General features: G+C 44.9%; 2 protein-coding genes across 3 annotated transcripts in view; one reads left to right on the top strand and one right to left on the bottom strand.

The window, feature by feature from the left end:
- The window catches only part of LOC121550820 (inactive rhomboid protein 1-like), a 45,369-nt gene extending 25,269 nt beyond the window's left edge, over positions 1–20,100 (top strand). Inside the window, exons 2-19 of one of the 2 annotated variants that reach the window (XM_045210787.1) lie at positions 3,550–3,694; positions 7,161–7,300; positions 8,306–8,413; positions 11,583–11,802; positions 12,049–12,255; positions 12,917–13,042; positions 13,323–13,492; positions 13,760–14,011; positions 14,134–14,245; positions 14,513–14,587; positions 14,755–14,916; positions 15,250–15,350; positions 15,491–15,554; positions 15,655–15,749; positions 16,097–16,172; positions 16,742–16,842; positions 17,671–17,824; positions 18,934–20,100. In XM_045210787.1, coding sequence (XP_045066722.1) covers positions 3,578–3,694; positions 7,161–7,300; positions 8,306–8,413; positions 11,583–11,802; positions 12,049–12,255; positions 12,917–13,042; positions 13,323–13,492; positions 13,760–14,011; positions 14,134–14,245; positions 14,513–14,587; positions 14,755–14,916; positions 15,250–15,350; positions 15,491–15,554; positions 15,655–15,749; positions 16,097–16,172; positions 16,742–16,842; positions 17,671–17,824; positions 18,934–19,353 — 2,700 coding nt within the window. In that variant the 5' untranslated portion in view covers positions 3,550–3,577 and the 3' untranslated portion in view covers positions 19,354–20,100. The remainder of the gene's footprint in view (positions 1–3,549; positions 3,695–7,160; positions 7,301–8,305; positions 8,414–11,582; positions 11,803–12,048; positions 12,256–12,916; positions 13,043–13,322; positions 13,493–13,759; positions 14,012–14,133; positions 14,246–14,512; positions 14,588–14,754; positions 14,917–15,249; positions 15,351–15,490; positions 15,555–15,654; positions 15,750–16,096; positions 16,173–16,741; positions 16,843–17,670; positions 17,825–18,933) is intronic. The other variant, XM_041863189.2, reaches the window with a different exon arrangement.
- A 2,456-nt stretch (positions 20,101–22,556) lies between these two features.
- Positions 22,557–25,542, bottom strand: LOC121551145 (serotonin N-acetyltransferase-like). The gene is made up of 3 exons (XM_041863698.1): positions 25,374–25,542; positions 23,204–23,358; positions 22,557–23,043 (listed from the first exon to the last, which is right to left on the bottom strand). Exons 1-3 carry the CDS (start codon positions 25,537–25,539, stop codon positions 22,738–22,740), a joined length of 627 nt encoding a protein of 208 aa, XP_041719632.1. The 5' UTR covers positions 25,540–25,542; the 3' UTR covers positions 22,557–22,737.
- Positions 25,543–26,811: the final 1,269 nt, after the last annotated feature.

Genomic DNA, 26,811 nt, shown 5'->3' with positions numbered 1-26,811 from the left:
CCTTTTGGAACTTGAATGTGAATTGAAACTATAAGGAGTCAGGAGTCAGGAAAAATGATAATCCGGTGTCCTTGGATGGGGTCCAAAATGTAGAATTCAATCAACATCAACTCTCCTCAAGGACATCTCCACTGCTCAAGGACTTCCTCCCTATAAAGTCCAGGCAGTGTGCCTTTCAGACTGGGATGGATGACACTGAATCCTAGCTAGGCCCTTGGCCTTCATGCAGGCCTAATGTACTGTACTCATTCATTATCCTGGTGAGAGGAGATGACTGCCATGTTAAAGACTCCCACGTGGTAGCAGGCAGCCCAATCACTGCCATAACCACAGCCTGTGTCCATGCTGGGTGTCCTGGAGCCTGCAGACCTAGTATCCGGCTGGCGGTTGCCATCCTCCCATCCTCTTCCCCAGACGCAAGCCTCAGAACTCTGCCAAGTCAGCTGCCATGTTGACTTTGGACTGGACTGGAGGACAAGAGAAGGAGACAGGCTTCCGAAGCACACAGCTGTCTGTCTGTCTGTCTGTCTGTCTGTCTGTCTGTCTGTCTGTCTGTCTGTCTGTCTGTCTGTATGTCTGTCTGTAGGTCTGTCTGTCTGTAGGTCTGTCTGACTGTCAGTAGGTCTGTCTGTCTGTCTGTAGGTCTGTAGGTCTGTCTGTCTGTCTGTCTGTCTGTAGGTCTGTCTGTCTGTAGGTCTGTCTGTCTGTCAGTAGGTCTGTCTAAGGTTTCAGATTTTCATAGGTCTCAGTGTGATGTGAAGCGTGCCAGACTCGTCAACCACCTTGACTCTCTCAGAGTTACGGGCAGCGTTGAAGGTCTTTGAGTGTGTACACAGGGTGGTAAGGATGAGAGGAAAGCCAGGCAGCAAGCAAGCAGCAGGATTTAAGTGGGTTGGCCGTAGGAAAAGAGTGGGGAGAATCGGAGGCGCCAAGCTGTCAGCCCCCAGCCCCCAGTGTTAGCTACAAACCCAGGGGACAGTGGATCATAGACTCAGCAGTAGACAGATGCTGAGGCCCAGTTCAAACACACTACGGTCGAAGGCTCCAGGGCCTGGAATCAGAAGACACTGAGTGTGGAAGATAATTAGGCTCCCATCCCTCGATACAATCTGCAGAACCAGGGCATATGCCTCTGCTGTGTTGGATCACTGAGCACTAAGAACCCTGGAGTTTGCAGTTAAAAGCAAATTATGGGAGCTGTAGTTTCAGGGCTCTCTGGGCCATAGAAGAGAGTGTTTGTGTGTGTGGTTCTGGCAGCAATATTGTAGTGGGTGTTTTGTACAAGCGCAAAGGCTGAAGACAGACAGGCTGAGGTTTCCCTCCTCCAGGCGGTGGTAGCTAGCAGAGATTCACCTGGTCCATGACTCACCCCAGTAGGAGACCAAGGGAGGCTGTCACTATATCTTCCTCTGCACAGAAAAACCTGGTTGTGAGTCAATGAGGGGGTCTCCCCCTCTCTCCTCCCTCACACCTCCCTCCCTCACACCCTAGACTGGCCTGCTTTGTTCCCATCTTTCTCAGCTAACAGCTAATCCTGGCCAGTCATCACAGTCCAGAGCTCCTGACCAGACATAAATCCTGGGCAGCATTCCACCACAGAGCCCCCTCTCTACTCACCATGGCGTCCATGGGTGAAGTGACCGACCTCTTGTTGGCTCTGTCTTCACAGTAGCTAGCTATTTACCACAAGCTTATGGACTTGTTCAGTATGCTCTCTCTGTGTCAGACATGGGTTCAACTAGTATGTGTTTTCTTTCAAATAATTACTGAATTTGATTGAGCCTACATGGAGTGGCATATTGGCGGGGTTTGCACTTTTGGTACTATTCCCTTGGTTCCATTGCACCAGACAAGCTTCATCAAACTCAGTTAAAATATTTTACATAAAGCAAATACTACTTGAACCCTGGTCTGTTGTGTGTAGTATACCATTTTCAAACATGATAGGACAGGTCAGGATGGGACTGACTGCATGTGTGTCCTGCTGTGAACCAATGGCTCGTGAACAGCAGCCGTCAATGATGACTTGGCTGACTGGGACCAGGCTGGTGTTACTAGCACAGTGTGGTTGACCTCACCTTCTCTCCTCTCCTCTCTATCCGTGGACAGCGCCTCCGGCCTGGGGTTTCACTCCTGCCTCCTTCCACTGACCTCCATTGTCAGCCTCGCTGGCTCTGTGGCAGGATTTATGTTTCACATGAACGCTCCCTTCATCACTTGGGCTAAAACAGGAGCCTGCAGTGTGTTAAAATGCAATGCAAAGCAGATGTGCTCGACGTTGCCATGGACTTTCCAAGGACCTAAAGCTCTGTAACCATAGAAGAGAATACGTGACCCTGTATGACTGTTGCCAGCCTGCTCATAACCCTCTGATGCTGCTGAAGTGAAGCACAATACCTCATTAGGGCCCTCATCCCTGGTCTTGTGGGGCATTTGAGCAAAATTAGAGTCTGTGAAAGACAAATATCATGTGACAAGTGAGGAGAGTGTTTTTCCTCACATTCCCAGGGTTTAATAATAGCTACTCTGGTGAGGAACTACCCAATGGCGCACGTAGAGTGTTTTTCTCGGTGGAAAGCAGTCTTTTATTTACACATTGATGTATTTCACCTCGTGAACGATTCTTTCAATCTTCCTATGATGCCCCCGAGGAGAATTTCGCAGAGCACTTTAAGAGTGCCACCCTGGTGTTTGAAGGACACAGTATGATTTTACCATAATCAGCAGTGAGGAAAATAACAGGATATTACAGACAGAGATAAGTGAGACTGTGAGAGAACCCAAGCTGAAGTAAAGGATTGGTGATAATGATGCTCTAGTGATGAGGAGGTTTCTCTGATGGAGGCCGGTGAGGTTCGCTGCACCACCTGTGGTCTCAATGCTGCGTCATGGGAATACACAGGGAAAATACCTAGTAATTTAGGCTCTCCCACAAATGCCTGGCGGGGGTGGGGGGGGTGGGGGGGATAGGCCTAGAATACAGCAATATATAACGACAAGGTGGGATTAAGTTCAGTTTAATCTCTGGCATTTAGGGATTAGTCCTTAGATCATACACTTTCCCACTCCCACTGCACAAATATTTATTGCTTTGTTAAATGGTTCTGTGTGCTTCTTTCTGGGTAAGAGTAAACAGCTGTGGTCTGGTAATCTCTCCATTTGGCACTCTCTGCTTTTCTAACTGGTTTTATGATAGCAGTACATACCCTGTCCTGTCACATGGGGTGACTCAAGGCTCATTAGCACCATCTTGTGTAATGACTCTGCAACACAAGCTATTATTGGGATGTTCTCAGGCTATCATTTACAAATTGTTGATTAGACTTTTAAATGAAACTCCTGAGGGAAGAAGAGGATGTGATTACACTTGTAGGATGGATGGAAATGTATCAATCTCACCTCTCCCTACATCTCTCTCTCTCTCTCTCTCTCTCTCTCTCTCTCTCTCTCTCTCTCTCTCTCTCTCTCTCTCTCTCTCTCTCTCTCTCTCTCTCTCTCTCTCTCTCTCTCTCTCTCTCTCTCTCTCTCTCTCTCTCTCTCTCCCTGTAGGTGGGAGGCGTGGGGTGGGGTTGGGAGCATGGCTGAACCACGCCGTGAGAGCACCAGCAGCCTGCAGAGGAAGAAGCCTCCATGGCTCAAACTGGAAATTCCCACTGCTCAGGTGTCCCTGGATGAGCCGCCCACCTTCGTTCAGGTACAGCACACACTCTCTCACCTTCTTTCTCACTCTCTCTCTCTCGCTCTCTCTCTCTCTCTCTCCCTCCCTCCCTCCCTCCCTCCCTCTCTCTATCTCTCTTTATCCCTATCGTTCACTCTTTCTCTCTCGTTCACTCTTTCTCTCTCGCTTTCTCTCTCGCTTTCTCTCTCGCTCTCTCTCTCGCTCTCTCTCTCGCTCTCTCTCTCTCTCTCTCTCTCTCTCTCTCTCGCTCTCGCTCTCTCTCTCTCTCTCTCTCTCTCTCTCTCTAGTAAAAAGTGAAATAAACAATACAAATTAACAGTAAACATTACACTCAGAAGTTCCAAAAGAATAAAGACATTTCAAATGTCATATTATGTCTATATACAGTGTTGTAACAATATGCAAATAGTTAAAGTACAAATGGGAAAATAAATAAACATAAATATGGGTTGTATTTACAATGGTGTTTGTTCTTCACTGGTTGCCCTTTTCTTGTGGCAACAGGTCACAAATATTGTTGCTGTGATGGCACACTGTGGTATTTCACCCAGTAGATATGGGAGTTTGTCAAAATTGGGTTTGTTTTCGAATTCTTTGTGGATCTGTGTAATCTGAGGGAAATATGTGTCTCTAATATGGTCATACATTTGGCAGGACGTTAGGAAGTGCAGCTCAGTTTCCACCTCATTTTGTGGGCAGTGTGCACATAGCCTGTCTTCTCTTGAGAGCCAGGTCTGCCTACGGCGGCCTTTCTCAATTGCAAGGCTATGCTCACTGAGTCTGTACATAGTCAAAGCTTTCCTTAAGTTTGGGTCAGTCACAGTGGTCAGGTATTCTGCCACTGTGTACTCTCTGTTTAGGGCCAAATAGCATTCTAGTTTGCTCAGTTTTTTTGTAAATTCTTTCCAATGTGTCAAGAAATTCTCTTTCTGTTTTCTCATGATTTGGTTGGGTCTAAATGTGTTGTTGTCCAGGACCAGCTTGCATAGGGGACACTTCTCCAAGTGCATCTCTCTGTAGGTGATGGCTTCGTTATGGAAGGTTTGGGAATCGCTTCCTTTTAAGTGCTTCTAGAATTTAACGGCTTTATTCTGGATTTTGATTATTAGTGGGTATCGGCCTAATTCTGCTCTGCATGTATTATTTTGTGTTTTTCATGTACACGGAGGATATATTTGCAGAATTCTGCATGCGGAGTCTCAATTTGGTGTTTGTCTCATTTTGTGAATTCTTGGTTGGTGAGTGGACCCCAGGCCTCACATCCATAAAGGGCAATGGGTTCTATAACTAATTCAAGTATTTTTTGCCAGATCCAAATTGGTATGTCGAATTGTATGTTCCTTTTGATGGCATAGAAGGCCCTTCTTGCCTTGTCTCTCAGATCATTCACAGCTTTGTGGAAGTTACCTGTGGCGCTGATGTTTAGGCCGAGGTATGTATAGTTTTTTTGTGTGCTCTAGGGCAACATTGTCTAGATGGAATTTGTATTTGTGGTTACTGAGATTTACTGTCAGGGCCCAGGTCTGACAGAATCTGTGCAGAAGATCTAGGTGCTGCTGTAGGCCCTCCTTGGTTGGTGACAGAAGCACCAGATCATCAGCAAACAGTAGACATTTGACTTCAGATTCTAGTAGGGTGAGGCCGGGTGCTGCAGACTGTTCTAGTGCCCTCACCAATTCATTGATATATATGTTGAAGAGGGTGGGGCTTAAACTGCATCCCTGTCTCACCCCACGACCATGTGGAAATAAATGTGTATGTTTTTTGCCAATTTTAACCTCACACTTGTTATTTGTGTACATGGATTTTATAATATTGCATGTTTTTCCCCCAACACCACTTTCCATCAATTTGTATAGCAGCCCCTAATGCCAAATTGAGTCAAAAGCTTTTTTGAAATCAACAAAGCATGAGAAGTCTTTGTTTTGGTTGGTTTGTTTGTCATTTAGGGTGTGCAGGGTGAATATGTGGTCTGTCGTACGGTAATTTGGTAGAAAGCCAATTTGACATTTGCTCAGTACATTGTTTTCACTAAGGAAATGTACAAGTCTGCTGTTAATGATAATGCAGAGGATTTTCCCAAGGTTGCTGTTGACGCATATCCCACGGTAGTTATTGGGGTCAAATTTGTCTCCACTTTTGTGGATTGGGGTGATCAGTCCTTGGTTCCAAATATTGGGGAAGATGCCAGAGCTAAGGATGATGTTAAAGAGTTTAAGTATAGCCAATTGGAATTTGTGGTCTGTATATTTTATCATTTCATTGAGGATACCATCAACACCACAGGTCTTTTTGGGTCGGAGGGTTTGTATTTTGTCCTGTAGTTCATTCAATGTAATTGAGGATCCAGTGGGTTCTGGTAGTCTTTAATAGTTGATTCTAAGATTTGCATTTGATCATGTATATGTTTTTGCTGTTTGTTCTTTGTTATAGGGCCAAAAAGATTGGAGAAGTGGTTTACCCATACATCTCCATTTTGGATAGATAGCTCTTCGTGTTGTTGTTTGTTTAGTGTTTTCCAATTTTCCCAGAAGTGGTTAGAGTCTATTGATTTGTCAATTACATTGAGCTGATTTCTGACGTGCTGTTCCTTCTTTTTCTGTAGTGTATTTCTGTATTGTTTTAGTGATTCACCGTAGTGAAGGCATAGGCTCAGGTTTTCTGGGTCTCTATGTTTTTGGTTGGATAGGTTTCTCCATTTCTTTCTCAGGTTTTTGCATTCTTCATCAAACAATTTGTCATTGTTGTTACTTTTCTTCGGTTTTCTGTTTGAAATTTGTAGATTTGATAGGGAAGCTGAGAGGTCAAATATACTGTTTTGATTTTCTACTGCCAAGTTTACACCTTCACTATTACAGTGGAACGTTTTGTCCTGGAAGTTTAAAAGGGATTGAATTTGTTGTTGCCTAATTGTTTTTTGGTAGGTTCCCACACTACTTTCCTTCGATCTATAGCATTTCTTAATATTATTCATTTGATGCCTCATGATTGAGTATTGCTCTGTTCAAGTAGACTGTGATTTTGCTGTGGTCTGATAGGGGTGTCAGTGGGCTGACTGTGAACGCTCTGAGAGACTCTGGGTTGAGGTCAGTGATAAAGTAGTCTACAGTACTATTGCCAAGAGATGAGCTATAGGTGCACCTACCATAGGAGTCCCCTCGAAGCCTACCATTGACTCTCTCTCTCTCTCTCTCTCTCTCTCTCTCTCTCTCTCTCTCTCTCTATCTATCTCGCTCTCTCTCTCTCTCTCTCTCTCTCTCTCTCTCTCTCTCTCTCTCTCTCTCTCTCTCTGTTTGCCTTTTCTTGTGTCCCACACTACTTCTCTGGGTCTCTGTCTTCATTCTTCTCCCTGCTTTCTCATTGTCTGTCACACAGTGTTGTGTTGTGCTCTGTTGTAACTGTATGTGAATCTCTGCATGCAATATGGCTCTCATTGTGTGAACTTCAACTCTGTCTCTTTCCATGGGCCCCCCCGCTGCAGCCGGTGAAGCGCCAGGGTTTCCGCCGCAGTATCAGCATGCCAGTGGAGCCCTCCCACCTCCGGTCCCCACCTCGAGACCACTTTGACCCCCGCCGGCCACCCCTGCTACGCCAGTCCTCCATCACACAGACCATCAAGAGGTATGTATGAAAACATTTATGCACTCACTAATTGTAAGTCGCTCTGGATAAGAGCGTCTGCTAAATGACTAAAATGTAAAAATGTAAAGGGGAACATATCAACACCCTGGAGCTACTGAAGGATATCTTGATTGGTTAGATCATGGTTGTGACATGGAATCGTACGACATCCATGTGATTTGGTTAGCTTTGGTGTTGAGCAGTGGGCCCACTATAAATATTTGATTATGAACTCAGTTTTTTACGATTTGTCATGATGGTGTGAAATAAGCATGTTTTTCCAGATCTGTAAGTCATGTATGGCATGTTTTTCCAGATCTGTAAGTCATGTATGGCATGTTTTTCCAGATCTGTAAGTCATGTATGGCATGTTTTTGGCCAGTTCGTGTTACTGTAGGCTACTTGTATGATGCCAGTGAAAAGGCATGAAACCATGATGTCTGTTCCTCTGCCTGATTGCCCACCCACTTCAGTTTGGCGGTTTGATTGCATATAGATTTTTACCAGACTTGTGTATTTTGTCTGCTATTTGTCTGGAGGACAGTGGATATTTGACAGGACAGACTGATATTTATAGGGGTTTGTTTGTGGTATGTTTTATCATAGTGCCTGTCTGGGTCTGCAGATGGGCTCATATTACAGTGTATAAAACTTGAAATAACTGTTTGGCTGTGATTGTGCGCGTTGATTCTTCACAATCTGAATGAATGAGTTGGAAAACCCTCTGCATGCCTGATTCTTTGTCTGGTTAGTGTGTATGATTCTAATGCATGTTCTACTTTATTTCCCTTTACAATTTCAATGCTTGAAAATCTTTCCTCCTTTTGCACTATGGCTGCCTTTATTGCTTTTCTAGATGCTGTTTCTTGCTCACCACCTCTTCTTTTCTTCTCTCCTTCTCTTTCCTTCTCTTTCTTGCCCTGCCCTGTCCTCCTCCACCTCCCACCCTCCTCCTCTCACCTTCCTACCCTCTCTCCCCGCCCCCTGCCTCCTGCCCGTCTCCAGCAGCAGGAGGGTTCACTTTGAGCGGATTAACACGGTGCCCGTTAAGGGTAAGCGGGCATCTCGCCGCGGCCCCAGGAAGCATCACTCTCTCTCCAGAACCTTGCTCAGGTACTGCAGGCCAGATGTCAGGGGTCAGAGGTCAGACTGGGCCTACAGTACACTAGCCAATGAGGACATCACTTCCTGTATGATTACATTACAGTAACATACAGTATGTAACAGTTTACCACAGCAAACATAGGGAGCCAGAACATCTTGTGATGGATAACATATTGACACAGGTTTAGCTAAGTGTTTACCCCCCCAATGTTTGTGTCCTAGGTTATGTTGGTGGGGGCTCAGATCTGGAGAGTACAAACAGTATGAAGTTCAGAACAGAGAGAATGATCAAGAGAGTGCAGGTTCTCTGTAAGATATAATACTGTATCAGGCATAAATACACATACAGCTTGAAGGAACTGAATGAACTGTCTTCTATTGCCTATAGCTATAAGCCTCTCTTCAGGGGTGCTGTTGTTTTCTCTCTCTCCTGTGCTATGACTGGTGTTGTTATATGACTCACCTCATTGACACATCTGACTCACACTGAGTTAGTCATAATAATGGGGCCCAACACGGGGACCTGCCATTTTCCTGGTATACACAACAACCACCACATTCCATTGTGGTCAGACCAAAGACTAAGCGGCAATAATGTCGCCTTAGACTTTATGAATCTCTGTGTGAGCTAGGGACCACTGATTTGATGTTACAGTCACTAAAAGACCATCATTGCATTTGACTGAGTCTTAAAATAACCTGAGCTGCTCTTTAAACTAAGCCATTCTGGTTAGTTTGTGTATAGCGGTAGGGTTGGGTTAGCGTGGCCTTCTGTAGCAACTGATTAGATTAGACTGGCAGAGGCAGAGAACATTGTATTGTGATCCTTATTGAATGTACAGATTATATGATTCAATAGAAAACAACAGCTCATGGAAGAAAGGAGGCAGAGGCAGAGACAGAGAGAGAGAGAGGTAGAGAGAGAGAGAGCGAGGCAGAGAGAGACAGAGGTAGAGAGAGAGAGGTAGAGAAAGAGAGAGGTAGAGAGAGAGGTACAGAGAGAGGTAGAGAGAGAGAGAGAGAGGTAGGGAGAGAGGTAGAGAGAGAGAGAGAGAGAGGTAGAGAGAGAGGTAGAGAGAGAGGCAAAGAGAGAGGCAAAGAGAGAGAGAGAGAGAGAGAGAGAGAGAGAGAGAGAGAGAGAGAGAGAGAGAGGCAGAGGTAGAGAGAGAGAGGGGCAGAGGTAGAGAGAGAGAGAGGTAGAGGTAGAGAGAGAGAGGGGCAGAGGTAGAGAGAGAGAGGGGCAGAGGTAGAGAGAGAGAGAGGTAGAGGTAGAGATAGAGAGGGGCAGAGGTAGAGAGAGAGAGGGGCAGAGGTAGAGAGAGAGAGGGGCAGAGGTAGAGAGAGAGCGGTAGAGCCAGAGGAAGAGGCAGAGAGGTGCTCCAGATGTTCCATCAGGCAGAGGTCTATTTATAGCCTCAGAAGTCACGGATGGCAGGGAGGCTGGCACACTCTGATGACATGCCACGACCTGGAGGACAGGGCAGCTGGTCTGGAATGCCAGAAATTCAATCATGTCACTGACACACTGATAGAGATAGTACATCCATCCACAGGGTACATCCATCCACAACCCAGAGGAACACAGGACACAGTATTTCAAATGATCTGTCCATATTACCCAGAATAATCCTTTACATGCAACAGGTACAGTAAGAGTTTAGTGGGCTATAATAACTATTGCTAGGAAGTAGGGCTGGGAATTGCCAGGGACCTCATGATACGATATTATCATGCACTTTTATTTCCATGACTGATCAAAACTCTTTTTCTCATGGCTCTCTCTTGTCCCTCTGCAGAAGACATACGGTGAACAATATGTTTGGAACATCAACCACAATAAAATCACAGTACCAAATTGCAATACATGTCATGTCATGGAGCAGGCAGGCTCTGTGAGTAGTGTTCAAGACTTCGGGATAGGGAACATTCCCAAACACACCCTCTAGCAGGTAATTAACTAGTTTAGAGACACAGCCAACTCAACTTCCTCAGTGGGATAGTTCCACTTCCAGCCCTGGGGCTGAAGCTGTGAATACAGTATGTTGCTGATTAACATTTAAGTAATTTAGCAGACGCTTGTATCCAGAGCGACTGCATACATTTTTTATACTTTTTTCGTACTGGTCCCCCATGGGAATCGAACCCACAACCCTGGCACTGCAAGCACCATGCTCTACCAACTGAGCTACAAACTGTAATCTATGGTTAAGTTCTCTTTAAACATCCACTACAAACTTGAAATCACCTGAAATCAATTCAAATCAACTCCATATTAGGTTTGATTTGGCCATTTAAAAAAAACATGCTCACATGCTCCATCACTTCCATTGATTGTTAATTGTGGTGGCTAAAGTTAGCTGAAGTTTGTAGTGGATGTTTAAAGAGAACTGAACCATAGATTACAGTTTCTCCTGGCCCATACACTACTTTCAGCGCAAGGAACCAACTAACATCAAGTTGTAAAATAGTGAACTACTCCTTTAACAGGGTCACTTTGTAATAGAATGGTCCATTCCAAAAATCTCTTTATTCTAAAGTTAGTCATCTTAAGTATGGAGGAAAGTGACTGATTTTGTTGGTGGCTTCCAGCAACAGAATGCCTCCAGCAAGCTTTGAGAGTGGAGGAAGTTCAGTCTTTACATTGATTCAAATGTTTATGACTTTATTACTGTGCTGTAATGCTGCAAAGGCAGGCCAAGTTAAACAATATACACCAGACCCCTGAGAGAGTGGTTGGCTGTGTGTGTGTGCATGTGTGTGTGTGTGTGTGTGTGTGTGTGTGAGTGTGTGTGTGTGTGTGTGTGTGCGTGTGCCTGGACTGGAACATGTCCGGGCTTATTCCCTCTCTCTGTGCCTGATGGCCTATTACTAGTACAGTCGAGGGCAATTAGTCATTTTTTCCTTTCTTGGGAAGTGTGGCATTATCAGTCCATTGCATGTTTTCCCACCCACTCTTCCAAACAGGGCTTTGAGGAGGGACATCTATCAACAGCTCCATATCTCTCAGGCCATTTACTGACCACTCTTTGCTAGATAGCTGGAGTTAATAGACTCCCTCTATGAGAGAAGTACTGCGGAACTAGGTGATCCGACTGAGAAAGTTCTGTGGGTGGGTTGGGGTTCGTGAGATGAGATGTGTGCTGCCTGCGGACTGAGTGGCTGGTGTTTGTGGTGTCAGGGGCACAGCGGACTGGTTCGGGGTCAGTAAGGACGGCGATGCCACCCAGAAATGGCAGAGGAAGAGTCTGCGCCACTGCAGCCTGCGATACGGCCGTCTGAAGCCCCAGGTGATCAGGGAGATGGACCTGTCGAGTCAGGACAACATCTCTCTGACCAGCACTGAGACGCCCCCGCCCCTCTACGTGCCCTCCTCAGCACATGCCTTTGGCATGCAGAAGGTATGGTACCTCTGCCATCTATATATTTGGTCTTTATGCCTATAGTATTTTAGCACCTCAGTGAGGGTTTCATTGTGGATCTTGATAACATATTTTTTGATGTATCGATATTTATCTTTCATCTCCACAGTATTTTTTCATTTATAATCTAGGTAGATTATTCGAACATAATCCAGAGTTTCACAAAATCAACTCATTCCTAGCTAGCCCGTTCTTAACCCTGCTGCATGTCTCTGTCATCTTCAGATCGTGGACCCGTTGGCGCGGGGGCGTGCGTTCCGTATGGTGGAGGAGGTGGACGGGTACAGCGTGCCCCAGACCCCCATCACCCCCGGCGCCGCCTCCCTCTGCTCCTTCACCTCCTCCCGCTCAGGCCTCAACCGGCTGCCGCGACGACGCAAGAGGGAGTCCGTCGCCAAGATGAGCTTCAGGGCAGCAGCAGCTCTGGTTAAGGTGAGCTTGCTGTGTGACAAGACATTCTATTGAAGTGATTTATTATTTTAGAGACTGTCAACTGCTAAAGCCCTCTACTATACTGTACACACAGATCCAAACCATACCCACCCAGTACCACTATGACCAAACTCTTCCCTTAATCGATAAGGTACCCTCCAATCAGGGAAACAGCATGGCCTGATCAGTTGTGTGGAATCATTCAGCCCCCAGCGTTCTAGAACAACACTGTGTTCCATCAGGGCTGATTCATTTATTTTTAAAAGGACACATTCTGTTATCTCTGTGCTGTGTCATTCAGTGTCGAGGAAGACCACAATATGTGCTGCATGTACAAGAGCAGAAATGCTGTGCTTAGGACTACTGTTATGACAGAGCTTACCGTTTTGGAAGTGCAAGAGTGACATGGAGGGATGAACAAACATGGGTACTCAAGCTGTGATATGCCTACTATGCATGTGTTATAATTATGAGGTACTGTCACCAACAATTCTGACATGCAAGAATACACTCGGCTCAATGTTAGAGTGTGTGTGTGTGCACCATTTGCTTGCTGTATGGAACTATACAAAACACTACAACCTGCTGTGCTAGGTGACAGCTTATAGTGTGTGTTGTGTTGTGATGTGTGTATGTGTGTGTGTGTGTGTGTGCGTCTCAGGGGCGCTCCCTGCGGGAAAACACCACCCTGCGGCGGACCCAGAGGCGCAGCTTCACCCCTGCCAGCTTCATGGAGGAGGACGTGGTGGACTTACCTGATGAGCTGGACACATCCTTCTTCGCCAGAGTAAGGACATGTCCTCATCTACTCTGTCTGTAGTTAGAAACTCATCTCAAGCCTCAATCTAAAAGAGAACATACAGCACCCCCTGGAGGTCTCTAACAGAGTTGCAGTCTAGGATAAAGTCTAATGGCCTGTGATTGGCCGACCAGCTAGTGTGTGTTTTCATTACAGCCAGGAGTTTTTCCTAAACCATGTGTGAACTGACCAGGGAAATCTCCTGTGCCTAGTTCCCACCCACTACTGTTCTCAGACCTGTCCTACCCCCTCCCAATCCCTCCCCCAGGACTGTCTGATGCAGGAGGAGTTGTCCACATACGCTGACGAAGTGTTTGAGTCTCCGTCGGAGGCGGCTATGATGGATGTGGTGCAGGAGGAGGGCAGTAAGCTGGACGAGACGGAGCTGACCGGCAGTGCTCTGGACAAGACTGAACTAGAGAGGAGCCACCTCATGCTGTGAGTCAGGCACACTCATCATGACAACAAGTACACAGAAACAACAGATCTGAAATGACTAGAGTATCTTTGGTTTCCTGTTGCCAATATCCAATAGTTCATTATGCAATACCAGAGCATCTCAGTGAACCATTCAGTTGTGTTGACACAGTGTTTGGTTTAAAGAGAACCCACACACTCCCCACTGGTGGTTCAGTGGTGGGTTCCTCTTTAATTTGTCATCACTGACGTTACCCCTCCTCCTCTCTGTCTCCTCTCCCCTCCCAGGCCTCTGGAGCGAGGGTGGCGTAAGGCCAAAGAGGGAACCCCGGGACCGCCCAAGGTGCCCTTGCGGCAAGAGGTGGTGAGTGTGAACGGACAGCGGCGGGGGCAGCGCATCGTTGTGCCCGTCAAGAAGTTGTTCGCTCGGGAGAAGAGGCCCTACGGGCTGGGCATGGTGGGAAAGCTCACCAACCGCACCTACCGCAAGCGCATCGACAGCTATGTTAAGAGGCAGATAGAGGACATGGATGACCATAGGTAATGCTCTCCAAGACCATGATGAGGCTCAATGTGTCCAATATATGAGATCATTGGTGTAGTGTAGAGCACCTCTGTGTTAAAACCGTTGTTTACTAATATGGACATTGTGTTTCCATCAGGCCTTTCTTTACATACTGGATCACTGTTGTCCACTTGCTGATCACCATCCTGGCTGTCTGCATCTATGGCATCGCCCCCGTGGGCTTCTCCCAGCATGAGACGGTTGATTCTGTGAGTACCACCTCACTCCCCTAGTCAAGTCAAATCAAAGTTTATTGGTTGCGTACACAGTTTAGCAGGTGTTATAGCGGGTGCAGTGAAATGCTTGTGTTACTAGCAGTGCAGTAAAATGCCAAACAAATAATCAAAAACTAAAATCAAGAAATGTCCGAACTAATCATTACAGCTTTACAATGATCTTACAGTCGTTAGCATATTATGACCTTCTATTCCATCATTCCAGGATCAACTTTAAATATGAAATGTTTTCCTCCCCAGGTTCTAAGAAACAAAGGTGTATATGAAAATGTCAAGTTTGTACAACAAGAGAACTTCTGGGTGGGGCCCAGTTCGGTAAGCACATTCACATTGCACCCATATTCCATGACCAGATACTGTATGTCCAATCCATTCAGTTTGACAGGTACTTATGTGAGCACTTTAACTAGGCCTAATAAAGTGATGGTGTTTTACGTGTCTATTCCTCACTGTCTGCATGCCGTCTGTCTCTCCCTCGTTAGGAGGCTCTGATCCACCTGGGGGCCAAGTTCTCTCCCTGCATGCGTCAGGACCAGCAGGTGCACGACTTGATCCGGGACAAGAGAGACATAGAGAGACACTCTGCCTGCTGTGTACGCAACGACCGCTCCGGCTGTCTACAGACCTCAGAGGAGGAGTGTTCGGTGAGTCGTGAGTCTCTGAGCCGACCTATTCTCTCTCTCTGTCTCTCTCTATCTCACTCTCTCTACCTCACTCTCTCTACCTCACTCGCTCTCACTCACTCTCTCTACCTCACTCTCTCTCACTCACTCACTCTCTCTACCTTACTCTCTCTACCTCACTCTCTCTATCTCACTCTCTCTCACTCACTCTCTCTACCTCACTCTCTCTCACTCACTCTCTCTACCTCACTCTCTCTACCTCACTCTCTCTACCTCACTCTTTTCTACTCTACCTCCATGAGAGACTTATTCAGGGGTCAATATTTTTTCCTTTCCATCTTTGTTTTGTCTCAGAGTACTCTGGCCGTGTGGGTGAAGTGGCCGTGGCATCCCAGCACCCCTCAACTGGAGGGCAAAGACAGGCAGTACGGCTCAGTGTGCCATCAGGACCCCAGGTGAGAGAACCACTCTTACATTCAGCAGTATGCCGTCACACTCCTAATGCTACTGTAGTTACACTGTGTGTTTATTGGGACCACTGACAGTACTGTGTATCCATACTAATATTTCATTAATATTTTTCTCGCCACAACAGGATCTGTCTAGAGCCTGCATCAGTGGCACCACATGAATGGCCTGATGACATCACCAAGTGGCCAGTGAGTATTGTGGACCCTATTGGTCATGATGACAGGGTGAGAGGTCAGAGGACATGTCAATCATTCAGTGTCTAACTGTTTCCTCTGGCTGTGTTTTTAGGTTTGCACCAGGTACAACACAGGGAACCACACCAACCTGCCTCACATAGACTGCACCATCACAGGCCGGCCTTGCTGCATCAGCACAAAAGGGAGGTGAGGAGAGCCTACATACGAAACCAAACATGCATACATTCACACCAGACACACACACACATTCCTATGAGTCTATTTACTATTGACACTGGTGGTGATTTGCCTATGTCTGTTGTACATGTAGTTGGTAGATGGATGCTTAAACAATGCAGGGGCTGCATCTCAATAATCTAAATTGACTTCCTCTCCCCTCTTGCTTTCATCTGCACTGATCTGGTAAAGCAGCAATATGTAAGCAATGTAGTGGTCACCATGTGTCTTGTTCATGACCTATCAGTGCACATGAAGGGGAGGAGTCAAGAGAGTGTGTGGTCATGAGGTCATGCTGTGGTTCTCCTGTTCCTCAGGTGTGAGATCACGTCCAGGGAGTATTGTGACTTCATGAAGGGCTACTTCCACGAGGAGGCTACGCTATGCTCCCAAGTAAGTAAGCATCTCTCTACTTCTACCTCCATCTGACTATTACATTGCATTAGTATATTGTGGCTAGCTGGTATGATGGATACGATAGCCCCAGTCCTGACCCCTTCATAACCCAGACCATAACCCCGGCCCCGTTCCAACGAGGTTAATGAGACAGGCTGAGTCAGAGGCAGCCGTTGAGGAGCAGAGGAAGGTCTAAACTGTGAGATTAGATAGTGTTTAATCACCATAAAGGGTGCCATGCAATTCCCTACTGAGTAGGCAAATTGTCCTCACAGTAATCCCCTCTGCTCTGAGGTACAGAATATAGAGGGCCAAATAAATATATTCAGACAGAATGTTTTTCATTATAAATATGATGTATTCATTTCACAATAAGTGTCAAATGAAAATGCCATCCTCTACCACTAATACGTGGCATGTTTATCTTAGAATAGCATGACGGTAAAGCAAAGTTATTGTAAATCCAGTGGGTATCAATTATGCTATTGTGTTTATGTGTGTGTGTGTGTGGGGGGGGGAGAGAGAGATGGTGTCCTGTATTTGATGTATTCTACCTCCTCCCCCAGGTTCACTGCATGGATGATGTGTGTGGCCTGCTGCCTTTCCTTAACCCAGAGATCCCAGATCAGTTCTACAGACTGTGGCTCTCTCTCTTCCTGCACGCTGGGTAAGTGGCTGCCTGCCCCTGCCATTTCATCACAAATCCTCTGTCCATCTTAGCAGCATTTAATACATTTGACTGGTACTGTACTGTTAGCCATCCCTGGAGCAGTTGCATTACGATGATGCAGAAGGGTGACCAACAATTCCAAACGCTCCATTGGGTGACCAATTATGTGTCCTCTCACTGATCCATTATGTTCCATGTACACTTTCTCCAATAACTCCTTCAGTCAGAATGTCAGTGGTTCCACAGCGCAGATGTCATGAGCCTATTAGTAGAATGAGCTGAGTGTACAGTACCGTACCACTCTGAGGAGGGAGCAGAGTAGCAGTCCTCCTTCATCTCTCTGCTGCCTCTTATCTGTCTCCTCTGCTCTCCTCTCTCTCCTCTCCGGGGTAATTAAAGGAAGTGGCCTCTCTGCAGGCAGCAGCCCTCATTAGGCTTGAGGAGATAGACAGACAGCAGAGCAATGATGGATAACCTAGAGATCCCTGGTTGGCTGGCTGTGGAGGTGCCTTCTCAAAGCAGGTGGATTAGCTGTATCCCTCCATCACATGACGAGGACATACTCTTACATTCACGTGCAAACGCGCATACATGCTGTACGATCCTTCACTGCATGGTGTAACGTGTCTTTCTGTCCCCCTGTAGGATCCTTCACTGCATGGTGTAACGTGTCTTTCTGTCCCCCTGTAGGATCCTTCACTGCATGGTGTAACGTGTCTTTCTGTCCCCCTGTAGGATCCTTCACTGCAAGGTGTAACGTGTCTTTCTGTCCCCCTGTAGGATCCTTCACTGCATGGTGTAACGTGTCTTTCTGTCCCCCTGTAGGATCCTTCACTGCATGGTGTCAGTGTGCTTCCAGATGACCATCCTGAGAGACCTGGAGAAGCTGGCAGGCTGGCTGAGGATCTCCATCATATACATCCTGTCTGGCATCACTGGCAACCTGGCCAGCGCCATCTTCCTGCCCTACAGAGCAGAGGTACTCAATCAATCAAATCAAATCAAATCTTATTTGTCACATACACGTGTTTAGCAGATGTTATTGCGGGTGTAGCGAAATGCTTGTGCTTCTAGCTCCGACAGTGCAGTAATATCTAACAAGTAATATCTAACAATTTCACAACATATACCCTATACACACAAATCTAGTAAGGAATGGAATTTAAGAATATATACATATATGGACAAGCAATGACAGAGCGGCATGGACTAAGATACAGTAGAATGTTATAGAATAGAATACAGTATATACATATGAGATGAGTAGTGCAAGATATGTAAACATTATTAAAGTGACTAGTGTTCCATTTCTTAAAGTGGCCAGTGATTTCAATAGGCAGCAGCAGCCTCTAATGTGCTAGTGATGGCTATTTAACAGTCTGATGGCCTTGAGATAGAAGCTGTTTTTCATTCTCTCGGTCCCAGCTTTGATGCACCTGTACTAACCTCACCTTCTATGATAGCGGGGTGAACAGGCAGTGGCTCGGGTGGTTGATGTCCTTGATGATCTTTTTGGCCTTCCTGTGACATCGGGTGCTGTAGGTGTAGACCCCTGTAGCTCAGTTGGTAGAGCATGGTGCTTGCAACGCCAGGGTTGTGGGTTCGTTTCCCACGGGGGGCCAGTATGAAAATGTATGCACTCACTAACTGTAAGTCGCTCTGGATAAGAGCGTCTGCTAAATGACTAAAATGTAAATGTGAAATGTGTCTTGGAGGGCGGGTAGTTTGCCCCTGGTAATGCGTTCGGCAGACCGCACCACCCTCTGGAGAGCCCTGCGGTTGCGGGCGGTGCAGTTGCCGTACCAGGCGGTGATACAGCCCGACAGGATGCTCTCAATTGTGCATAAGCCCCTATAACACACATTAACACACACACCTCAAAATGTAGGGTTCAATTTGGACAGATCAGATCAGATCAGTGGTAATAGTGTCGGATGAGACAAACAAGATGTGTGATTCAGACTTTTTTTTTCATTTTACATTGTTTTGTGCAGCTCATAGAATGTGTCTAATATAGGTGCTGAGTATTTCTATGTTGACCGTTTCCTCTGACTGACCGGTCCCTCTCTCTCCCCCTCCATCCGTCAGGTGGGTCCAGCGGGCTCCCAGTTTGGCATCCTGGCCTGCCTGTTTGTGGAGCTGTTCCAGAGCTGGCAGATCCTGGCCCAGCCATGGCGGGCCTTCATCAAGCTTCTGTGTGTTGTGCTCTTCCTCTTCGCCGTCGGCCTGCTGCCCTGGATCGACAACTTTGCCCACATCTTTGGCTTCATCTCTGGCTTCTTCTTGTCCTTCGCCTTCCTGCCCTACATCAGCTTCGGACGCATGGACATGTACCGCAAGCGGTTGCAGATCATCGTCTTCCTGGTGGTGTTCTTGGGGCTGTTCGCCGGCCTCGTGGTGCTTTTCTATGTCTACCCCATCAAGTGTGACTGGTGTGAGCTGCTCACCTGCATCCCCTTCACAGACAAGTTCTGTGAGAAGTACGACCTCAACGCCCACCTCCACTAAGGAGTGGGAAGGTAGTGCCGGAGGAGGGCCATCAGGTCAAGAGGGATCGATTGGCAGGTGTTATCAACCAATCCTTGTCTCTGTTCTGCCCTATAGTGTGGCTAAGGAGGAGGGCCCTGTGTGGAACTCCCTCTCCTCTGGCTCTGTGAACTGAACTCTGATGACAATATGCTTGTGTTTTTTACTCGGTCTGTCTGTATGAATAAGTAGGAATGCCACTGCACCCGTCATGAGGACTTGCATTAATCACATTCTTTTCACCCCCCCACACACACACCATTTTCTCCTCCACTGACCAAGGAGAGAAGGGTATGGTCTAACCCCTTATCTAAGCCCCTCCCACATCTCTCTCTCTCTTCACGTATAAGGCAGGGTTTGGAGGAGTCATCACTGGTACAATAGACAGAAGGAAATATTTCTGTATTTTAAAAATTTGTTCTTTTTTAAAATTTAATTTTTATGTTTTTAACACTCACAATCCAGGAGTAGGTTTTGTTCATATTCAGGCAACCTCTCAAAACAACCAGGGACAAACAAATCAGATATTAATACCTTTGGTGCCTTGCTGATAAATGTACCAACTACTGCCATATTTTTGTTACAATACGTTGAGCACTCGAATACTATCCTTTTATTTGTTTATTGCTTCTTAAGAAGTAATGATTGATTGAAACAAGGTAGTGTTTTAGCTACCTATCTACTCATATGTAACTGAATACAACAGTAAAAAAGAAAAGAAGAAATCCATCAGTGAAGTCTGTCTGATTTTCTCTCATCATCAGTGTGTTTTAAGTGTATGGATCCAAGATGACACCTATGGTGATCAATACTGCCCTTTACTTTCAGACATGAACATTAGTTACTGTTCACTAACAATCAGCTTTGTTGAAGGCACCATTGTTTTCATGGTGTATGTCAATGTTAAAGGGAGTATGAGGAGCTATAAAATCAGTGGCATCGTTTCTCTTTATTGCCTTAGGACATCATAGTGTTAATAAGAGATGACACAGTCACATACAAAAGGATAAGCAACAGCCTTATTGGTTCAACACACCAGAGGACTCATAGGGTTTACAAAAATAAAACAGTATTTACATCACACTCAGAGAACTCTAATAATAGTAGTATCTCAATAACAGTATCTCAATAACAATAGTAGTATTAGTATCTCAATAACAATAGTAGTATTAGTATCTCAATAACAATAGTAGTATTAGTATCTCAATAACAATAGTAGCATTAGTATCTCAATAACAATAGAAGTATTAGTATCTCAATAACAATAGTAGTATTAGTATCTCAATAACAATAGTAGTATTAGTATCGCAATAACAATAGTAGTATTAGTATCTCAATAACAATAGTAGTATTAGTATCTCAATAACAATAGAAGTATTAGTATCTCAATAACAATAGTAGTATTAGTATCTCAATAACAATAGTAGTATTAGTATCTCAATAACAATAGTAGTATTAGTATCTCAATAACAATAGTAGTATTAGTATCTCAATAACAATAGTAGCATTATTATCTCAATAACAATAGAAGTATTAGTATCTCAATAACAATAGTAGTATTAGTATCTCAATAACAATAGTAGTATTAGTATCGCAATAACAATAGTAGTATTAGTATCTCAATAACAATAGTAGTATTAGTATCTAAATAACAATAGAAGTATTAGTATCTCAATAACAATAGTAGTATTAGTATCTCAATAACAATAGTAGTATTAGTATCTCAATAACAATAGTAGTATTAGTATCTCAATAACAATAGTAGTATTAGTATCTCAATAACAATAGTAGCATTAGTATCTCAATAACAATAGTAGTATTAGTATCTCAATAACAATAGTAGTATTAGTATCTCAATAACAATAGTAGCATTAGTATCTCAATAACAATAGTAGTATTAGTATCTCAATAACAATAGTAGTATTATTATCTCAATAACAATAGTAGTATTAGTATCTCAATAACAATAGTAGTATTAGTATCTCAATAACAATAGTAGTATTAGTATCTCAATAACAATAGTAGTATTAGTATCTCAATAACAATAGTAGTATTAGTATCTCAATAACAATAGTAGTATTAATAATAATAAAGACCTCAAACAAGAATAGGACTACAAAGTGTGGTTTGTGGCAAGGAACATTTACTTTAAATACTCTCAAAATTAAGCATAATAAAAATGAAGAATATTGGGATTGCAAAATTAATACTTTGATAATTCAATGACATATACATAAAGTATGCAGAAAATTGACATTGCATCTCAAACATATTCTGATTTTGTTTTGTATCGCTATCAGCATTTTTTTTGCTTTTCTTATTTGCTTTCTGTTGCTGTTTTCTACGAAAACCCATTCTTGTCCCCTTCATGTGATGGTGCCCGTCCCCTCTCTGTATTGCAGGGGGTCAGGGATGCTGTCTGTGAGGCACTGACAGTTGGTGTCTCGGAGCCTGCTGGTGCTGCAGCTGAGACTGATGGAGCAGTGCCTTCTCTCATGGAGGACCTGTGGTTGCAACGTGGTCTCTGAGCATTTCGTATTATTCTGCACTTAAATCCGGGACACTCCATTTAGTATGATATGTTACGTTTGGTATGGTATGTGTTAATTGGTAGAAGCCCATCACCCATTTCGTACGAATTTGCAAAAAATACAATATGTTACGAATTTGCTAAACATATGAAATGTTACGAATTCTAGCTAGGTGGCTAACGTTAGCTAGCTTGCTAACATTAGCTAAGCTAGGGGTTTGGGTTAAGGTTAAGTTTATGAGTTAGGGTAAAGGGTTAAGGTTAGGGTTAGGGTTAGGGGAAGGTTAGCTAAAAGGGTTAAGGTTAGAGTTATGTGAAAGGTTAGCTAAACGTGAAACGTTAGCTAAAAGGGTTAAGGTTAGAGTTACGTGAAAGGTTAGCTAAACGTGAAAGGTTAGCTAAAAGGGTTAAGGTTAGAGTTACGTGAAGGGTTTGCTAAAATGTTAAGGTTAAGCTTAGGGGAAGGGTTAGATAACATGATAAGTAGTTGCAAAGTAGCTAAAAAGTAGTAAGTAGTTCAAAAGTTGAGATTCGAACTCGCCAGACATTCGTGTTATACGCCCACCCATCCTGACCAATCACCCTCCTTAAGTAACCATCTGTCTTATGTAACCATACCAAACATAACATATCATACTAAATGGAGTGTCTCAGATTTACGTGGAGAATAATATGAAATGCTCTGAGACCAGGTTGGTGCTTGGATCTGTCTGTCTGATGCTGTAGTGTGGTCTGGATGGTCAACTGTGATGACCAGAGTCTATGTTGACATGGTGGATGGGTTCCAGTGCTAGGGTTGATCAGATTATGAGCGGGGTGGGGACGGCCGGCAGTGACTAGCAGCCGCTGTTCCGCCGTGCGTAGGCCGCGCCGCCAATATGGTACTCCATCTCCTGGAAGGTGAGGTTGGGCACGATGATAGCAGAAGGCCCCTTCTCCTTGAAGCCTGCCTTCTGGTAGAAGGGCACCAGGAACTCCTCACAGACCAGCAGGGCCCTCCGGAGGCCTGGCACACAGCGCAGGTACTGCAGGTAGCGCCACAGCAGGATGGAACCTTTACCCTGCTGGCGAGCGTGGCGGTGCACAGACAGCACATGGATGTGCACTGCCGAGGTTTCTGGGATATGCTGGGTCATGGCCTCCTGGGGTAGGGAAAGGCAATGGGAGGGTTAATGACCAGGTATGATCAGAGTAAAAAACATGTATTTTATTGATGGTTACCTTTTTAGATTCTTTGGGCATGCAAAACAATTCCAAAGATGCAGTGGAGGTAGCTACTGTAAATTGTGGTGTCTGTCTCACCTGCTCCAGTCTCTCTTTTCCCCAGCCTGAGCCGATGATGAACGCCACCAGCTGGCCCTCTTCAAACCAGCCCAGGGAGAGCTCCGGACACTGACTTAGGAAGTTCAGCACCTCGTCAAGAGTGAGTGGACACTCACCAGACACAGAGACGAATGCTGGTGGGAGGAAAAACAAGACACACAGTCAGTCAGTCAGTCAGTCAGTCAGTCAGTCAGTCAGTCAGTCAGTGAGCAGATGAAGCATCTTGGAAGATTAGCAAACAAACAAGGGATTACAGGCATGTCAACTGCTGCTTGCACTCTTATCACAGTCAATTGATGTTATTCACATTCAATTTTTCTGGACAAAAAGCTGTGATAAACACTCATTTGGTGGTATTATGGCGTTGTTTAGTTTCCTGAGCTATTTATATGGTGGAGACTGACAGCTATTGTTATTATGTGTTAGAAATTATAAGATAAATGTGCATTCTGTTGAACATAAGTCCCAAAAGTCCCCTCTAGTCCAACAAATCCTATACAATCAAAATATTCATAGCAACCAGTAGAATCTGGATATACTCTTACAGTGAGGGAAAAAAGTATTTGATCCCCTGCTGATTTTGTACGTTTGCCCACTGACAAATAAATGATCAGTCTATAATTTTAATGGTAGGTTTATTTGAACAGTGAGAGACAGAATAACAACAAAAAAATCCAGAAAAACGCATGTCAAAAATGTTATAAATTGATTTGCATTTTAATGAGGGAAATAAGTATTTGACCCCCTCTCAATCAGAAAGATTTCTGGCTCCCAGGTGTCTTTTATACAGGTAACGAGCTGAGATTAGGAGCACACTCTTAAAGGGAGTGCTCCAAATCTCAGCTTGTTACCTGTATAAAAGACACCTGTCCACAGAAGCAATCAATCAATCAGATTCCAAACTCTCCACCATGGCCAAGACCAAAGAGCTCTCCAAGGATGTCAGGGACAAGATTGTAGACCTACACAAGGCTGGAATGGGCTACAAGACCATCGCCAAGCAGCTTGGTGAGGTGACAACAGTTGGTGCGATTATTCGCAAATGGAAGAAACACAAAAGAACGGTCAATCTCCCTCGGCCTGGGGCTCCATGCAAGATCTCACCTTGTGGAGTTGCAATGATCATGATAATGGTGAGGAATCAGCCCAGAACTACACGGGAGGATCTTGTCAATGATCTCAAGGCAGCTGGGACCATAGTCACCAAGAAAACAATTGGTAACACACTACGCCGTGAAGGACTGAAATCCTGCAGCGCCCGCAAGGTCCCCCTGCTCAAGAAAGCACATATACAGGGCCGTCTGAAGTTTGCCAATGAACATCTGAATGATTCAGAGGAGAACTGGGTGAATGTGTTGTGGTCAGATGAGACCAAAATGGAGCTCTTTGGCATCAACTCAACTCGCCGTGTTTGGAGGAGGAGGAATGCTGCCTATGACCCCAAGAACACCATCCCCACCGTAAAACATGGAGGTGGAAACATTATGCTTTGGGGGTGTTTTTCTGCTAAGGGGACAGGACAACTTCACCGCATCAAAGGGACTATGGACGGGGCAATGTACCGTCAAATCTTGGGTGAGAACCTCCTTCCCTCAGCCAGGGCATTGAAAATGCGTCGTGGATGGGTATTCCAGCATCACAATGACCCAAAACACACGGCCAAGGCAACAAAGGAGTGGCTCAAGAAGAAGCACATTAAGGTCCTGGAGTGGCCTAGCCAGTCTCCAAACCTTAATCACATAGAAAATCTGTGGAGGGAGCTGAAGGTTCGCTTGACAAACATCAGCCTCGAAACCTTAATGACTTGGAGAAGATCTGCAAAGAGGAGTGGGACAAAATCCCTCCTGAGATGTGTGCAAACCTGGTGGCCAACTACAAGAAACATCTGACCTCTGTGATTGCCAACAAGGGTTTTGCCACCAAGTACTAAGTCATGTTTTGCAGAGGGGTCAAATACTTATTTCCCTCATTAAAATGCAAATCAATTTATAACATTTTTGACATGCGTTTTTCTGGATTTTTTTGTTGTTATTCTGTCTCTCACTGTTCAAATAAACCTACCATTAAAATTATAGACTGATAATTTCTTTGTCAGTGGGCAAACGTACAAAATCAGCAGGGGATCAAATACTTTTTTCCCTCACTGTACCTTCTCTCTCGATCTCAAACACGCTGATGGCATCCTGTGGGGTCAGGTTCCTGAACTCGCTGGCGGGGAGTGTGTGGCGTCTCTGGGGTCGCGGGATGACCCCACCAACCGGGGTCCTCCTGTAGAAGGGCTTGAGGAACGGAGAGCGGCTGACCTGATGTGTCATGATGGTCAGATACTGGGCTGATGGATAAAAACAATGGAACAGTCTCTGTACTGTCTTTACAAGTAGAGCAGCTCTCTTTCCAGTCTTCTGTTGTAGAAAATACTGTAGATCTTTTCTTGGTTAGATGTTGGTTTCCTCTTGACGTTTTTTTTTTGTTCCTGAGTGGTTTAATGATATTAATAGTCTTTGAATCAAACACTAGAAACACATCTGAAGTAAGTTATCTTGCTCTGTGCTTTCTATCTGCCTGTGTCTCTCTGTCAACAGACTAGTCTTGCTCCTCACCAGTACTTCCTGTCCCTTTTGTCTCTACACCTCCTCTGCTCTTACCCTCCCTTATCTCCTTCTCTTGCTATCTCTCTCTTTCCCTATCCCCCTCTTTCATGCACTCTCTCTCTTATTGGCCCATCCCCTGATCAGTCAAAGTGGTTGTTCCAAAGAGGGTATCACTGTCTGGGTACATGAGGTGTAGAATTCACCAAACCTGTTGGCTAGCATGTTTATGCATAGCAGTGTCTGGGTTAAAGGAAACCATTGAACTCTGTGATATACAGTATGGTATTGATTGATTGATTGATTCTCTTCAGTCTTCATTCTGTTCAGGGTTTTTTCTAAACTCAATTGGAGGCCAGTTTTGAAAATATTCTCCCTTTCATTGTACTGTTATTAAATGCATCCATAAAAAAATCCATCAAGTTCACAGTTCACACTTTAAAGCACCATACTGTATGTAAGGGCTCCTTAAATCACCATTATATGATATACTAAAACATGATTAGTGAAACATCTGTGTAGGCTTAAAGAGTTTTGAAGCCTTCATTAAGCTTTATAAGTTCAAGCTCAAAGTGTGACCAAGATCACCAAGGTTTTTTCTCACATCGGTGATGTCATTTTGGCATGCTATAGTCAGCGCCCACGTCATCTTCTCTGGATTACTCTCATGTGCCAGCCTCGTGCTAGAATATGCTCACGTTCCTATGTCGTGGATTTGGTCCAGGGTATTTGCATGTAGCAAATGTAGCCCATATACAGTAGCTCATATTGAGTTGACACGTGGGGCCCTTGGGTTTTGGAGAAGGTGGCAGAAAGGGATGTAGCATGGCTTTTGGCTTACTGGCGTGATAGGCATGTGTGTAGAGTTCCAAGGGCATGTGGGCTTTCACTGTAACAAACCCAGAGAGAAAGAGAGAGGGAGATTTGGGTGGATTGCTGTAAAGCTGATTTCATGGCTCAGAGGTTTAGCTCACCTGCTAATTAATGAGAATGAAAGCA

Source organism: Coregonus clupeaformis, chromosome 35, assembly GCF_020615455.1.
Source record: "Coregonus clupeaformis isolate EN_2021a chromosome 35, ASM2061545v1, whole genome shotgun sequence".
Lineage (NCBI taxonomy): Eukaryota > Metazoa > Chordata > Actinopteri > Salmoniformes > Salmonidae > Coregonus > Coregonus clupeaformis.
This window is presented reverse-complemented; position numbering and strand designations above follow the sequence as displayed.